This window comes from Astatotilapia calliptera, chromosome 15 (genome assembly GCF_964374335.1).
Source record: "Astatotilapia calliptera chromosome 15, fAstCal68.1, whole genome shotgun sequence".
NCBI lineage: Eukaryota > Metazoa > Chordata > Actinopteri > Cichliformes > Cichlidae > Astatotilapia > Astatotilapia calliptera.
The window spans coordinates 11,730,786-11,748,093 of record NC_137436.1 but is presented as its reverse complement, the minus strand read 5'-3'; the positions used below and the strand labels follow the sequence as shown (position 1 = coordinate 11,748,093).

General features: G+C 41.1%; 1 protein-coding gene across 5 annotated transcripts in view; it reads left to right on the top strand.

Moving 5' to 3' along the window:
* utrn (utrophin) overlaps nt 1-17,308 on the top strand; it is a 192,241-nt gene that overhangs the window by 19,341 nt on the left and 155,592 nt on the right. For all 5 annotated transcript variants that reach the window (XM_080290147.1, XM_080290148.1, XM_080290146.1 and 2 more), the window contains exons 3-16: nt 1,993-2,054; nt 3,316-3,408; nt 4,559-4,636; nt 6,061-6,153; nt 6,774-6,946; nt 8,479-8,594; nt 9,216-9,382; nt 12,360-12,590; nt 13,647-13,828; nt 14,310-14,460; nt 14,721-14,840; nt 15,038-15,139; nt 15,389-15,496; nt 15,661-15,840. In XM_080290147.1, the coding sequence (XP_080146273.1) occupies nt 1,993-2,054; nt 3,316-3,408; nt 4,559-4,636; nt 6,061-6,153; nt 6,774-6,946; nt 8,479-8,594; nt 9,216-9,382; nt 12,360-12,590; nt 13,647-13,828; nt 14,310-14,460; nt 14,721-14,840; nt 15,038-15,139; nt 15,389-15,496; nt 15,661-15,840 (1,856 nt within the window). The remainder of the gene's footprint in view (nt 1-1,992; nt 2,055-3,315; nt 3,409-4,558; nt 4,637-6,060; nt 6,154-6,773; nt 6,947-8,478; nt 8,595-9,215; nt 9,383-12,359; nt 12,591-13,646; nt 13,829-14,309; nt 14,461-14,720; nt 14,841-15,037; nt 15,140-15,388; nt 15,497-15,660; nt 15,841-17,308) is intronic.

Below are 17,308 nucleotides of genomic sequence, written 5' to 3'. Positions count from 1 at the left end.
TATGAATCGAGTGTATTGTCCTATGAAGATGGTAAGGTAGAGAGCCTAGGAGACCTGAACCCCAAGGGACCCTCTCCCCAGGGGCCTCTACAGGGTGCCAATAACGCTGTAAGAACAGGAGGCCTGTGCATGGGCCTTTTTATAAAAGGAAAATTGATATTGTGTTGAAAGCATACCTGTCTTTGCTCCTTGTGAGCTATTTTCTCAATGTTCTTGCCAGTGATTCCTCCCCTTTTGGCTGCCTTTCTCTAGTATTTTTGGCCCACTCTGCTTGCCCCCCCCCAGCATTGTTTTTGTCTGGTGGTCCACCTATTTTTTCTTTCATCCCTTTCCTTGTCTGTTCTCCTTGTCAGAACATGTTTAACCACCTGTAAGTTATCTACTGTAATTGATCATCATCTGTTACTGGGTGCCGTGTTATGGCTCGTGGTCTTTGCCAACCATTTTGTCATTTTGTTTTTCAACATGAAACCTTCTTTGTCTCATGTATCCTTTTTCTGTCATCATCTTCATTAAACCCTTCCATCAGCTGTCTTTTCTTTAAGAATAATACAAAAAAGTAAAGAAACCCCAAGCGTTTTTTTTTTTTTTTTTCCTGCCTCAAATTTATATGGAAGAGGGTTCAACCAACACTCGGGAGGTGTTTCTATAGCAGTCTGTGATTCGATGCACTAAAGGCAATGACACAAAGATAGCAAAGTTCAAGCGTATACCAGTCTAGGCAACAAGCCTCTTCTGGTTTGGTCCCCACCTCAAAATCTAACCTAGCCAGTTGCCTGTTTCCTCATACGCTTACTAGTCTCTTGCTACCTCGTCCTTTCCTGTGGCATTTCTGAAGAAATGTATATTATAAAACTATTGTCCATTTCCCTCATCTGCCCTTATGTATTTGGTCTTTAAGGTCTTTTAGATCACTGATTTGGGGAAAGTCAGAGGAGAAACCCTCTCTGCTACCACTGTTTATCCAGTCCCGTCACCTGTTCACCTGTTTCACCTGCTTCTACTCTACTCTTACCATGCACTTGTTTTTATGCAGTTTGTCACCCAGCCAGCCGCTACACAAACACACACACTCTACACATCCCAAACAGAGAAGCCAACCAGTGCTGAGGCTGGTGATGTTAACCTTTTGACCTTTTGTTCACTTCATGGTGCTTTGCACAGCTGCTGGTTGACCTGACCCCCACACACATAAGGCACTTTAACAGCTTTCCTAACCTTAGATTACAGTCTGATCAAGACCTCAGCCAGAGTGTTTTGAGGCAGATGTGAATACGTCTTTTTACCCGTTTCCTTGGTGGTTACACTGAAATTGACTGAGAACGCAATGGATTAGTTATTTTAGAGTTCATAGAAACGGCACATTAGAAAGAAGCCTAAGTAAAACTGAAATCAATTCTCAAGAGAAGTCCAAGGCTTTGTGCGAGCTACTCTGATCCATTACAGGAGCCAGCCATCGCCCTGGCACATCAAAGCAGCTGACCCTCTGCCTGTCACACAATGAGGCCTTATTAGAGAGCCATGTTGGAGAGAATAAAGGAGGCGCAGGAAGGGAGGGAGTCAAGTGGGAAGAGAATGTGAAATATTTGTACAGTTGGATTCAGGGGAACATTATAAATGGACAAGGGTGTGCGCACATGTGCAAAAAGGTTTGTTGGCTTTACTTGTCACACCGTGCACCTGTTGACATTTGGTACGCACGTTTAAAATACCCCTCATTTTGTTCTGGTAATTTTCTGATGTTCCAGCCACATTGATCGGGATGCTTTTAAGTCAAAAAGCCTCAGGCTGTAATTACCATTTACCTCATCAGTGTAAGTTAATTTGTGCCGAGATCAAGTCGCTCCCTGGAAAACCAGGTGGAAATGGACATCAAGTTGTAACAATGTTCGCTGCTTCTTTTAAAAGGCTGACTGTACCTGACGTCACTTTTGATCCACCTGTTCATGTTCTTGACAATCAATTCTTCTTCTTTGTTCTTTTCCTGCACAGATGAGCACGACGCAGTGCAGAAGAAAACGTTCACCAAATGGATAAATGCACAATTCTCCAAGGTAATGTGAAACATTAGAGCCAAACATTTTCAAATGGATGTCAAGCACTCTCCTTTTTTCCTCATAGTACAAAAATATCTTCATCTGCCTAATAATGTTGTAAAATGTTAAATCTGCAGTTAGTGAGTCAGCAGAGCATTTGCATCTTTTTCGTACTATGTGACTAAGCACTCAGCAATCCCACTCTGTAAATTGACGTTGTCCGTGTTGCTGTGTGGTTCCTAAACACTTCCTCTTTGCAATAATACCACTTCCAGTTGATCGTGGAATATCTGGGAGAGAAAAATTTCACAGTGAGCCGAGTAATGTTGACTTCCTGTTACAGTACTACACTCAAATGCAGTGAGCTCTTTAAATGACCATTCTTGCACAAAAGTTTTTAAAGATAGACTGGATGTCTAGGTGCTTTATTTTATACACCAATGAGACTGAAGATTAACAGGTGTGGCCCAGTATTTTTTTTTTTCCATACAGTGCAGCTGCACAAACTGATGGATGACATCTTTCTTGTGCTAAAGAGACATGAGGGGTACTTCCCACAGTCTGACCTGCATAGACCTGCTCCAGAGTTAGTCTTCTAAACAACTGTTAACTGAATAATTAACTTGAACTTGAGCTGCAGCGACTTATCAGCGAAGTGGGTGTTTAACCTTTTCATTACCAAGCTGCATCATTAGACTAAAGCTCAGGGGGCACAGTGACCTCAAGACCCATCCATGATACCAGCGCTGCCATACTATTGTTTCTATTATTTCTTAAGCTAAAAACTAAATAATAAATTAAAAAAGGTTAATGTTAATGTCTTTTAGTTTATGTCAGAGCATTAATAGTCTATGTGTGTGGTCCTTGTATATATTTTTTATTCTTATAAAACAACAATCAGAGAATGATATTAAATATTTTTGGCTGATTTTTTTTTTTTTCTAGTTGGTCTACCTGAGCTAATTACTGTCCTCACACTGTTTTCTCCTAAATACTTTGAGTTTCATTCTTACACTTGTTTCATTTGGATAGTTTCAGATTTGTTGACTGTCTGTGCCTTTTAACACTGGTTGTTACAATGTGCCAAACTTTCTCTTCTTCTTTCTGCATAACACTGTGACATGTGAGGTTATTCTCAGTGACGCTTGAAGTGTTTGAATTAAATGTAAATGCCTGTCTCTCCAAAGCTACAGCCACACTCAGGGCCTCTTATCACTGGTATTGACTGTTCTAATCCAGTCTTATGATAAATCTAATGCAGAAATTGTGATGTTTCCAGACAGGGAAGTCGCCCATCAAAGACATGTTCACCGATTTGAGAGACGGGAGGAAGCTGCTGGACCTTCTGGAGGGTCTCACTGGCAGTGTCCTGGTGGGTTTTTGTATACGTACATTAACATTCGTGAGACTTTTTTTTTGTTGTTGTTGTTTTTATTCAAATTTGACATTTTAAAAAAGTTTGCTGTTTGAATGCATGAAGTTCGAGATTTGATTTCAAGGAGGCACGTTCAAGCCGCAGAAATGCTCATGAAAGGTTTGGCAGTGCATGCAGTCAAATTATAGTAGTGCAGTGTTTTGTTTTGTTTCTTTTCCCCCCTTTCCTCCTCCTCTTAAGTGAAAGTCATGCCAGTACAAGCACATGCACGATGTGATGTAAACACACAGGTTAAATCTAATGTAAACATCTGAGCCACTCTGGAGTGCCGTGCTTGGCTTTTGCTTCCTAAATTAAAACACGTATTTTACGCTTATGTTATTTCTTATTTAATTTTGGTAAATACATGTTATGTTATTTGAATTTCTGCAGCTTTCAGCAAACTATCACTTTACTCACCTAAAACTTTATTCAAAAAGAGGTTGGCATAATGGATAAAGAAGTACTATGGGAAAGGAGACTAAAGATATGCATGTCCTCTATGACTGGCTTTGTGCTTGTATATGCAATTTTAATTTTACTGTTTTCTTTTCTTTCTTTTTCTTTTTTTCTGTACCACCCTTCAGCAGCATATCATATTTCTAACACCTGCAGCCGTATATTGAGTGCCAACTGTCTTTGTGCCATATATGTTGGCACACACATGTGCACAAAGGCTTTTTCACTGATACCAGAATACTAATTCTATAATTGGGTGCTAATGAGTGGTTGACGTATGTGAAGACTTAAAAGGGATTAGCAGTTGGCAGCCATTCACCGAGCCATTCTTTCCATAAGTTCTTGTGGACGCTGCTGAGAGCGTAATAGCTGTGATAATGTATGGTGTGAAACACTGTGTGGAGTGATGGCATACCTTATCTACATTTAACCCCCAAGCTTTGGCTTGAAGTTGGGGAACAAGTCGTCAAGGTGACTTGTTCGCAAATGAGAATATATTTATTTATTTATTAACCCGCAGAAACTCATTTGAATAAATGAGTTACAGGAAACGAGAGCCAAAACTGTTGACTTGCATGATTTTTAGCCTTGATTGGCTGGTGAACCGTGAACGTGTCAGCTGATTTATGCTGCATTTCCTCTTCCTCAGAGCAAAGAGCGAGGTTCCACCAGAGTGCACTCTCTGAACAACGTCAACAAAGTACTTCAAGTCCTACATCAAAACAATGTGAGTACTTCCTGTTTGGTGGCAAAACTGTTGTGCATTTGTCATTTTCTGCCACGTGCCGTTAAAGAAGAGTCTGTTTCATTTCAGCCTCATAAGATAATCAGAAATAAGGAACTATATTAAACTGTGAAATGATGTCATGTTGTATTTTGTTGAAGTAGAAACTCCCAAACCCTATGTCCACACTGCACATTTACAGTCATGGTTGCACTGTTTTTGATTCAAACCAGTAACTCTTCCTCTAATTATACAAAACTCCTTAATCTCCTGTGGCCTCTGAATTCATTTCATACACAAGTCATTTTCTTGTGTATTTTTCTTTGTCCTTCTGCCTCCTTCGCTGCTTCATTTCATCATCCCTCCTCCTACTTTCTGTGTACAACAGTTGGTCATAATGCCTTGACCTCAGCAGTGGGAGATAAGGGGCAGGGCAGACTCATGGGAAGCAGCAGAGACTGAAGTTTGCATGCAAATCCTGCTGCTTTCACTCTTGCAAGAGGCAAAATAAGTGTCAACTGGCCAAAGTTTCCACAAGCCTGAACAGTGGAAACATATTTGAAAACAATTAAAAATTTTCCCGTGGAAGACACAACTCTGCAATTGGATTTAGTCAGTTCATGTTATTATTATTATTATTATTTTTCGGATGGAGGGTACTTCAGGAGACAATACTGCGAGTTTTGGAGTGGGTGATGACTGTATTTGTGCGTGTCTGCTCTGATGCATATGTGAGGCTTTGTTTCATGATGTGGAGAAGTAATGGTGTGGCAGCATGAGGCTAATTGGTACTAGATGGGTCAGAGGCCAGCTCTGCATAGAACAAGAAAGGACACTTCATAACTTGACCAGACACATGACCTCATGTTCCACCCTGTGCCTTGATTCTCTCCACAATATTTATATATAATCAGTTCACACTTGGCCTTAGTTCATATGATACATGTCTGATGAACCTGCAGACCTCACTTCACCACTGGGAGGCTGTAATTAGGGTGGCATAATCTGCTTTGTGGAGACAGTTGACTGGGTGGAAGTGTTCAGCTTTAACACTGATGGCTCATTAAGATGTAAAGTAATATTACTCAGCTGCATAAGAAAACTCGAATCCCATTTCAAAGGAGAGCTCCTCTGGTTTTACTCAGCAAGTGTGTTTACAGGTTCTGCCGAGTGTTACTGAGCATAACGACTCGCAGCAAGCTTTTTATGGTCCCACAGATATCTTTGGGAAAGCTGATTCATTTCTTCAAGTCACTCATAAGTATTTCAGAGCAATAGCTTCAATTTTTAGGATTAATATGTTCCCCATAAGAACACATTTCCATATATTTGAACGTTAATAACCTGCAAGCTCAGAAAGTAGAAATCACAAATGTTTATTTGGTTGCTTGTGATATTTTTAACAACTTGGTCTGTCCTCCTTTCAGGTGGATCTGGTAAACATAGGAGGGACAGATATTGTGGATGGGAACCACAAGCTGACCTTGGGCCTCATCTGGAGTATTATCCTTCATTGGCAGGTGAGCAGGGTGCACGCACACACATACACACTTCTGTTTGCTAACCCTGGGATCAAAAAAACAGATGATGGAAAATCAGTATTGATGTTCACACATGCGTGTATGCATGTAAACATGTATATCATCCAGTGCTTTGTGTGCTCAACCTGCTGGCGTAAAACGGCTCATGAGGTTCTTTCATAAGGTTTGAACCTTACCATTTTTTTTTTCAACATTTGTTTTTCATTAGTTTCATTATTGTTAGTTAATGTAACAGATGCCACGTGCATTTTTTTTGTCTTTGTTTGGGTGTTAGACATGGTGTCGGTTTTATTAACTGCATTATATTTTATAACTACAGGAATCCTTATCCTTTTAGGATTAAAAAAAATGGCTTATTTAATGTGCATAGAGTTATTGAGAAAGAGGTTTTCATTGCTGATGCTCCTATTCAATGTGCCCAACTGCTAATAAGAGAATCAATACAATGATTCTGCTGACTTTCAATACAAGGAGAAGTGATCTATTCAGCCAGAATATAGAAACTACTGTTTTGTATCAAAATGTGGGCGTACAGGTTTTTGCTCTTCATTAATCATCCACATTAAAACTCCTCTTTCAATGTACATGTCTCTCTTTAGGTGAAAGACGTCATGAAGGATGTTATGTCCAACCTACAGCAGACCAACAGTGAAAAGCTCTTACTGAGTTGGGTACGACAGTGCACCCGCTCTTACCCGCAAATCAATGTGTTGAATTTCACCACCAGCTGGGTGGATGGCCTAGCTCTAAACGGCATACTTCACCACTTCAGGTGAGGAATATGGGGACGCTCAGCAGGTACTTTAGCAATAAGTGTGGACATACTGCTATTACCTGACTGGTACAAACAAAGGAGCATTGGGACCACATTAAGAAAAAAAATATGTAGCTGTTCATTTCAAGAATAAAGTAAAAAGAAACACGCAGACTTGGAGGAGTCAGCACAGATACTGATGGTCACAGCCTTGTGCTGCAGAGAGGATGTATGTTGTATCACAAGACGCAATAAGATCGCTGATAAAGTTGTCTCATGTTGTAACTCAACTTCACAAAGCATTTTGTAAAGAGTATAGCAGCTGTGGCAGTTGCCTGACTTGAAATGACAACTTTAATCCCCAGATCTCAGCTTTATTCTCAAAACGAACATTATATACATATATAATACTCATCGTAGGTAAAAGCCTGCAAGTCCAGGTCATGCAATTGTGTTTTGTTACATTAAGTCTAAATTATATTGATGACCAATTTTTGCGTGATTGCATTGTTTTCCACACTTGCAAGCGTGCAGCAGCCTTCTGTTGTAGTATGTGTTGCTGTGAGGTGAATTTACTGTTGAAGTTAACGTAGTATGGCATGTACCCTTTAGATACAAAGTTGTGAAGAAATCAAGGACATTAAAAAAAAAAGTTTAGGACCTTTTTTGTGCATGTATATGAGAGAGAGAGAGAGATGCTGTGAGGATACCCAAGCTGTACATGTGGGTGAAGATCAGGTTGATAGGTCAGCGCCTGCAGGGTGTGTTGATACTGCTTAGCGTGTTCGTTTACACCTGCCATGTCACTGTTTGCATGTGTGTGCGTGTGTGTGTGCGTAAAAGAAAGAGGGAAAGAATTGTCTGGGGTGTTTCCCCCTTTCTTGTAACCCCTTGTTCTTACTAGTGACATGAACACACACACATACAGTCCAGTGTTGGTTTAGACCTTGGGCTAGGGTTTAAAGACATTCCACACACGGCTGGCCTCAATGCACAGATCAGGGAAGACCTTTGCCTATACACAGGGTTTGTAAATGTTTCAGATATCTATGAGCTAGTTTCTACATTAGGTGTATAGAAAATCAATGTACTATCAAAAAAATAAATCAAATCTTTACCCCTGGCAAACAGAGAACGAGTTTTGAATTGGAAAACCCAGAAACGACTCTAATCGTCATAAAACCTCGTCTTTATTGATATGTACTGAGGTTTCAAAACGTATCACTACGGGTAAAGGGGAGGTCATCAAATGTTGTCTTTATGGGGGAAATGGTAAAAAAAACAATGTTGCACTCAGAAGAATGCATATGTTTCTGAACATGTGTGCGCTTTCAAAAGATGAAAACGTCAGCAGCACCTGGCTTCAGGTTTTGGATTTCGTCTGCATCATTCTACTTCAAGTGTTGCTCAAGTTCTGACCTCTTCTGACCTTTAAAGCAGATGAAGTTGTGCCACTAGGCTCTTCACTGCTTCTGCACGTTTGTAGTTTATGATGTATAAAGTAGCCATGATATAAAACTGTGTTGGTGCGGTTCTGTGTGTGACTTCAGGCCAGACGCTTTTAGCTGGGATAAGGTGGTCACGATGAACCCTGTGCAGAGACTGGACCACGCCTTCACTTTCGCCAAAGACCAGCTGGGTATTGAGAAGCTGCTGGATCCTGAAGGTACTGTTGTTCCGAGCTATTCTGAGCACATTTGTGACTCAGGTAAATATTATAGGAATGTTTTTAGATGTAAGTCTAAGAATTGGCACCTGCATCTGCTTTTTATAGCACCTGGTTATGGATTGACATAAATCTTACTGGCCAAAATTCCCACATAGTAAAATACAGTCTGCATTCACAAACCTTCCCTTCATGTCCTGCCAGCAGTTGGATAAGCTCAGAGTGAAGAAGGATCTTGATGTTGCTTTGGCTGAACATCTGTAACAAGCTGGACCCTTACTTACTTGCTTGAGCTGTCCAAGTCAGACGCCTGTTTTTATGTCATGACTGAGGAGCAGTCACTCCTGACCTGTACTGAAAGCATATTTAATTAGTACATCTTGTCTTAACCTGGCATTTTGTTTGTCTCTCTCACCGTCCTTCCCATCTAATCTCCTTCTGTCACCCTTAACGGCTATCGCGCCACGCTTCTGTTCTACTCATGCAATTTTCACCTCTGTATCCTCCCCTCTTTCTCTCTCCACTCTCTCCCTCCTGCCTGTCACGCACAGTTTGTATCTCTGATCTTTCTGCCTTAAATCCCTCTCCCTAACGCCGTCTTGCTCTCTTTATCATTCACAGACGTGGCAGTGCAAGTACCAGATAAGAAGTCCATCCTCATGTATATAACATCGCTTTTTGCCGTGCTGCCTAAAGACGTGAGCATGGAGGCCATCAAAGAAGTGGAGACCCTCCCACGCAAATATAAAGTGGAGTCAGAAGACTCAGGTCCAGGACTCGGTGCCCAGGTAAAATCTAGAGTAGAGCTGTCGTGACATGTAGGAACAGGAAGGTGCAAGACAAGCTATTAGGTTTAGGGCAGAGGTGTTGGACATGTCAGGTTTGACCTAAACATAAAAAGAAATTGAGAAAGTATTTTTCAGAGCAAAACACTCATAAGTTTCAAAGAATGTAAATTTGGAGTTTAGCAAAATCAAAACTCAAACCAGATTCAGTTTCAGAAACGGGCCCTGCATGCATTTCAGTCAAACAGCTTCAATTATGTAGCACCCGTTCACATCAGCGGTCCCTCAAGGCAATTAATATTATTAAGATGCTACAACTTTAGAGGGCGAAGCCCAGCAAATCAACAAATCTCTTTGAGCACTTGGCACAGCGGAGAGGGGAAAAAAGAAGCCCTCTTTAAGAGCAAGAACTTTCTGAGTGGCTCAGAGATGGTGGATCTTTGTGTTTAAGTAAGATAGTACCATTCACTGTTTCTTTGACCTCACGTCAGTCTACAGAGAAGGAATTTACCTCCTTGTTTTATCTTATGATCATAAAACAAGAATCCCTGAAGGTGCTTCAAAGTAGCTGGTTATTGCTATATTATCTCCAGACGTTGCCTGTCTGAACCTTGATGAACTATGATGATATAAACAACTGTTATCTTTTTTTTTCTTTTCTATGAATGCAGGAATGATAGTCCAGCTCCTTTTTTTTTTTTTTTAAAAACAACTGAAAATCTTGAGTTGCAAAAACTGAACAGCTCCAGCTTTTGCTTTGCTGCTGTGCTCCATTTCTGATCATCATGTTTAGTTTGAAGGCAGCAGATGTTGCTACGTGCAAGCATGAGGAATATTGTCATAAGGAATAGTGTCTTATTGTATGTTGCCAGATACAGTGAGTCACTCTGATAAAGCAGCCTCCTTCATTCTCTCCGGCACCGCTCATGAAAGGCGCAGCAAGCGCAGAGAAATGGGGAGCAGAGCCATGACTCACCCCTCTGACATTATCCAACAGGCCGAGCTGGATGGTGGAAGCGCAGAGCTGTAAAAGGATGGAAGGAAATAGGGGAGTAAATTGGTGAGAATGGGAGTGCAGATAGCTGAGAGAAAAGGAAAAGGTTGTTACAACATTAAAGTCGGAGTGCAGTGCAGTGTCACCGTGAATTCAGTAGTTTTTCTTCAGCATTTCACAAACTAGTGATTGGAATCTGTTTATAATTTGCTTTATCCTGTTAACTGTGATTTGACAACTCCAGGTACTTTATTATTATAATTATTATTATTCGTTTTTAATCTTTGTGTTTTGAAAAGGAGTTTGCTGACATTAATTAAAAGTTAAGTATGCATTTTCGTCTTGTTAGCTTTTCATCCCCTCCCAGCTTGCTGGATTGGTCAATCACATATAGCTCTGGGGCATCTCTCATTTAAGAGGTTTTTTGGTCAAAAGTCAGAAAACCCCCAAACCACGTCTTAGGTTGTTTTATTGCCCATGGGCACATACTTCACACGCCCCTGGAATGAGTCCTGGAACAGTCTTTTTTTTTTTTTTTTTTTTAAATAGTGTTCTGATTGGTCCAACAAAGGGTTTACTTTCCTGGCTCGCTTCCTCTCTGCATAGGAACCAATGTGTAATACTGTTGCTGCTGGGAGACTGAGTGTAGTTAAAATAAAGGGCTCTTTGTATTTCATAACTTCAATATGGTTTCCCACTTTTCTTTTACATTCATAATTTTAATCGTATTTGTTATGAGAGTAGTTTTCGGTATTGATGATACTTTGAAACATACTGAGAGATCCTCCCACGATCGCCTTCCTTTTGTAATATCATTGATAATTAGAGAGCTGCTGGTGTGTGGTAGCGAATTACATGCTCTGCGGCTACAACTGTAAACGCGATGAATGCATAGACAGTTGAGCAAATCATGTAGTGATAATAAAGTGTTCTGTTGAGCCAGACCACAGCTATTTTACAGCCATTCAACTCAATAAATGCAGCAAGGCTGCAGTTTTCCCTTCTCTCTCCTCTTTATTTCTCTCCCTGTCGCCCTTCTTTGCCAGCCCTCATTGATGTAACATAAGGGCTTACAGTTCTTTTGTCACTTATTCCAAAAATATCCAAAAGGTCATTGAATATTTTCAGCAGGTGACCTTTCCTGAGTTTGTTGCACAGGCATTACCACTGTATAATTTCAGCCTGGAAAACAAAAGTCTGTTTGATTTGTTACTGCACACCCATTACCATTTCTGCCATCTTTCACTGCCATTGTGGAGATTTTATCTGGAGTTCAGCTTCATTCAGATTTGTTGAGCACCTTTGAGCCGTTTCTTTACAAAACTAGAAGCCTGGAATAGTTTTGTCTGTGCAGTCGGTTATAAAGGTGTTGATTTTGTTGAAGTGTAGGTTTTTTTTTAGTGATGGTTCAGTTTGATAAAGGTTGGTAAAGTTGATGGAGACTGCTGCTTCTTCTTTTAAAGTGTAGACTTAATGTAATTTTCCCAGTCCTTCTGCACTGCACATCCAACTTTATCTTGGTTAATGCTGTTTCAGACTTACTGCTGTTCCCAAAATAAGATTTGACCTGCCCACTTCCCACCATCCCATAATTGGCTTGCAGTCTTTCTTTTTTTTCCCCCCCTTTGCTGAACAGGGCAGGTCGCACTGCGTGCTCAAGAGCAGCACAACCCCCTTCTAGATGTCTGGGTCTATTTTAAAACTTGCCAGCTGATGTGTGCAGATGAGCACAGAAGACAAACCAAAGTCTTGCTTCGACTTGTTATGTTTCATAGGCGTCTTGGTCTTATCAATGTGGCACATTGGGAAATTAAAAAAACAAAAAAACCTTCCTTTTTATTTTTACTGTACACTTTGGCCTGTATACTTACAAAATATAAGCCAGTTCTTTCAATCAAGTGTTGTACTGCTTTCAGTATTATTTTCCTACTTATTAAGTAATGATCTTGTTTATAACTTGGTCAAACCTTGCCTAATGTTTCTTAGACTGTACAGACAGAGGAGGCAGGCAGCAGTCCCCGGCCCGAGACCCCCAGCACCATGACGGAGACAGAGGGTGAGATGAAGGGCGGCCTGCTGGAGGGGGACCTTGACACCTACCAGACTACGCTAGAGGAGGTTCTGACTTGGCTGCTGATGGCTGAGGATGATCTACAGGGTCAGGACGACGTCTCGGACGATGTGGAAGAAGTGAAAGAGCAGTTTCACACACATGAGGTAAGAAGACACAACAGTGCTGTTATTTTCTTTTTGGAATTCATTTGTCAGTTCTGAAACCGTAAAAAAACAAAAATGGATTGGACTGAGACGTCACATTCAGGAGCATCAATTTTACAATAACTGGTGACACATTTAGGCTGTCGCTCTCCAGAGAGACTGAGAAAAGTATCCCACAGACAGAGGCCTCCCACAAACAGCAGTGCATGCCTTTAACATGTTGAGAATGGCAGGAATTCCATGGCTAACAGTGACACACTGCACTCCATGGTGCCCTGGCCCACAGCTTACTTCCTTGCTCGACAAGGCTTAGTTACATCGTCTCTCTCGGTGCATGTGTGTAAAGGGGCTTTGGCTGGATTCCCTCGGCTGAACTGTGAATATTTGTGAAGTTGAATGCCTGGAATCCAGGTCAAAGCTGAAATCTGCTATGGAGACAGAAAGCAACAGGATTGAAAGCTGCGTTAACAGCCAGGCTTTTCAGAAAGTCTACAAAAATCAATCCAGTTTGTTTCGGCCTTGTTTCCCTGACTTACTCCAGTTTCGCCAGTAAAGCTTAGTCAAAAAACAAAGGCGTTAGAGGCGCAGTTGAAAATGCTTACTCATCCAGAGAGCTCCCTGTAATGGACAGCAACTCAGTTCACTGGCTTCTCCACAGCTACAATGAAATAAAAACAACCAAACATTAGCTTTTGCATTTCTTCTTCAAACCTTTTACGCTTCTTTTTGTTTTGGATGGCTTTGGTTTGCTAATTGACAGCCCACCCCTCGATTTGTGCTCACGCTTTGTGTTGTTGCTACAGCAGCACTTAAATATGAGGGTGCTACGGTACTGCTCAGTACTTCTGCAGGGCATTATTAACATTAAACCTAATGACAGAAGCGCATCCAGATGTTAGCATGTGTCTGCCAAGTGCTAACAAACAGGCTCAGATTATAAAGGCCTTATTATGAGTGCTGCGTGTTCATGTTCCCAGGATGCAAACTGTTTCATAGACAGAGATTTTTCTGTTTATTGTTTAAAATTGTAACCACTTACTACTCTTTCCTTTCAAGACATTTATGATGAAACTGACAGCGCGTCAGAGCAGTGTGGGTTATGTGCTGCAAGCGGGTAACCAACTGATTGCTCAAGGCAACCTAACAGATGAGGAAGAAGATGAAATCCAGGAACAGATGACCCTCCTCAATGCCCGCTGGGAGGCTCTTAGAGTGGAAAGCATGGACCGTCAGGCCAGGTAAACAGAGACATACCTGAATTGGTCTTCTGGAGTTGTTTAAATGTCCCTTACTGATTCATCTCAGAAACAGGTAAAGGACATTTCTATTTCAGGACAAATATGACTATAAACCTGAACATTTTATGGTCTAGTGTGCAGTGTTATCAAGCCATCAGTTTGTGCTGTAAAGAATGGACAGGGGTGCAAGTTGCCAGACATGACACATGCTGAGCGTTGAGCCACCCAAGGTCTTACGATTTGCACTCTCAGCTTGTGTCATCAAGGTTTACGACACACACACACAAACTGCACACAAGTTGTGTTCATGATGTACGCTACATTTGTTGACCCTGAGCTTTTTTAGCCACAGCGTTTGTCTTCCTGTGTTGTTGCAGTTAAATCTTAGTCCTAAAGTTTATGAAATTTATGGCTTACATATCCTTTCTACCTTTATGTGCTCACTTTACTGCCCTTCTGCCTTCGCTTTCTTTCTCTCCAGGCTCCATGAAGTCCTGATGGATCTTCAGCAGCAGCAGCTGCAGCAGCTTTCTGACTGGCTGACACAGACAGAGGAGCGAATCAGGAGGATAGAGACACAGCCAGCAGCAAAGGACATGGAGGCCTATAAAGAACAGATAGAGCAACACAAAGTGAGGACAGTTTACCGTTAACACTTAATATTAAAACACTTTTGCATGGGTAAATGCTTCATTGTTGACAGTGTCAAGTAAAATGCCAAAAAAGTGCCAGTGCATGCATGCAGCTCTTGCTCTAAAACAGGCTGGTCTTGTGATCACTCCTTCCCGTTTGATTGTAATCTTTCATGAGTCACGATAAGGCTGAGTAGCTTCTCTGCCTGCTTAGTTAATTGCAACATATGACTGAATTCGTTGTTTGTGTTCCTGCACAGGAACTCCAGAATGACTTGGAGGCGGAGCAAGTAAAGGTCAATTCTTTAACACACATGGTGGTTGTGGTGGATGAGAATAGCGGTGAGAGTGCCACTGCTGCCCTGGAGGAGCAATTACAAGTAAGTTTTCAGGCTTTGAAGCTGATTGGCCAGCAATTTGTCATTTATCAAATAGTTTTCTTCCATTATGTTCAGAACATACGAATTTGTGTTCAGTATCTTTTAATTGCTTCCTTATGTGGATGCACTTGAGTATAAAATGCTTTGTCATTAATGAGCTACTGCTTTCATTCATTTTTTGTTCATCTTGAATTCAGTCTTTGGGTGAACGTTGGGGAGCCGTGTGCCGCTGGACTGAGGAAAGGTGGCACAAGTTGCAGGAAGTCTTTATGGTTTGGCAACAGCTTCTATCAGACCAGGTAACATATTTATGTCCTTATGCAGTACATTCATATCTTGCACAGGTTTTTCTTCCCTCCTGTTTAAATGCACATTTATAACAAACTACTTCAGGAGAGAAAAATTAAACTGTATTGAGATGATTTAAAAAATGAATCACTTGTGTCTCCACTTGGGATGAAAAGCATCAGACTTTTTAAAATAAAAACAGATTAACCCAGGCACGAGTCTCTGTGTGTAATTACAATACATTTTTTACTTCTCTGCAGAGCTTGTTTAGTATATGGTTGGTTGAAAAAGAGGAGGCCTTGAATGAAGTAAAGACGAGCAACTTTAAAGACTCCGCTGAAATCAATATGAACGTGCGCCAGTTAGCTGTAAGTATTACGCCTGTTTGTTTTGGTTGTTGGCATTTACTCTGGAAAAATATGTTGCAAATTTGAATTTCTGGCGTTGTAAATGTCAGTACAGCTTTCACTGTAATGAATGACCTTTCCATCTTTATGTATTTACTTAATTTTTTTGTCTTCCGCTCTTATAGATTTTAAAGGAAGACATGGAAAAGAAAAGGAGGGCTCTGGACAAGCTGTCTGATGCAGGACAGGATGTGATTCAGCTGCTGCGAAGTCCTGAGGCAGGAGCGAAGATCGAGGCAGACACAGAGGAGCTGACACAGCGATGGGACAGCTTGGTACAGAAGTTAGAAGACTGCTCGTTTCAGGTGTGTGACTCTATCTCAGGTGGTAAAACATGATTCTCACATGGTTAATGCTTCAAATGTATGAGCATTTACTGTTTCACCATTTTTGCAAGGGAGTCATCATATATAATATGTGTTAATGTGCTAATGATGGACCTCTTGATTGAAGTAAAACTCATGCTTGTTGTCTGTGTAGGTTCTCAGTCATCAAGGTCATGGTCTCAAGTGCAGTTGCCTTCATTTGCGTTAGTTTGAAACTTTACAAATGAGGTTAAGCCACAACAGAGTCTAAGATTAGATCAAAACATGGTTAAAAATAAAAATGAAAGCAGTGTCTTTCAAAACTGTCCACACTGCCCAACTGCTCGGTATTGCAAGCATCTTTATTTTAAAAAAATGCTTTGTATACACTACCAGTCAAAGGTTTGTTCCTACCTTCTCATTGAATATTTTTTCTTTATTTTCTTGACTATTTACATTGTAGATTCTCACCGAAGGCATCAAAACTATGAATGAACACACATAGAATTATGTAGTAAACAAAAAAAGTGTGAAGTAACTAAAAAAACATGTTTTAGATTTTAGATTTTTCAAAACAGCCACCCTTTGCTTTGATTACAACTTTGCGCACTCTTGGCATTTTCTCGATGAGCTTCACGAGGTCGTCATCTAAAATGGTTTTGCAACAGTCTTGAAGGAGTTCCCAGAGATGCTGAGCACTTGTTGGACCTTTTGCCTTTACTCTGTGCTCCATCTCATCCCAAACCATCTCGATTGGGTTTAAGTCAGGTGACTGTGGAGGCCATCTGGCGCAGCAATCCATCACTCTTCTTCTTGGTCAAATAGCCCTTACACAGGCTGGAGGTGTGTTTGGGGGTTATTGTCCTGAAACCGGATGGGATGGCATATTGCTGCAGGATGCTCTGATGCTGGTTCGTTTCGCTGCTTCAGTTTTGAATCAATCCCTGACAATGTTACCTGCAAAGCACTCCCCACCCCATCCTCCATGCATGTAGAGACCGTCTGTTTACCTTTTCTGTGTCACACAATGACACAGCGGGTGGAACTAAAGATCTCAAATTTGGACTCATCAGACCAATGTACAGATTTCCACTGGTCTAATGCCCATTCCTTGTGTTTTTTTGGAACAAATACATCTCTTCTGCTTGTTGCTATCCTTAGTGCTGTCTTCTTAGCAGCTATTTGACCATAAAGGCCTGATTGGCACAGTCTCCTCTAAACAGTTGATGTAGAGATTTGTCTTCGACTTGGAACTGTGTGGCATTTATCTGGGCTCTAATCTGAGGTGCTGTTAACTTGCGATTTCTGAGGCTGGTGACTCGGATGAAGTTAGGCAATGAAAACCAAGTGAAGTAAAAACCATTTCAGGTGACTGCAACATGAAGCTGAGTGAGAGAAAGCCAAGGGTTTGCAGCGCTGTCAACAAAGCAAAGGGTGGCTGCTTTCAGGAATCTAAACTATAAGACAT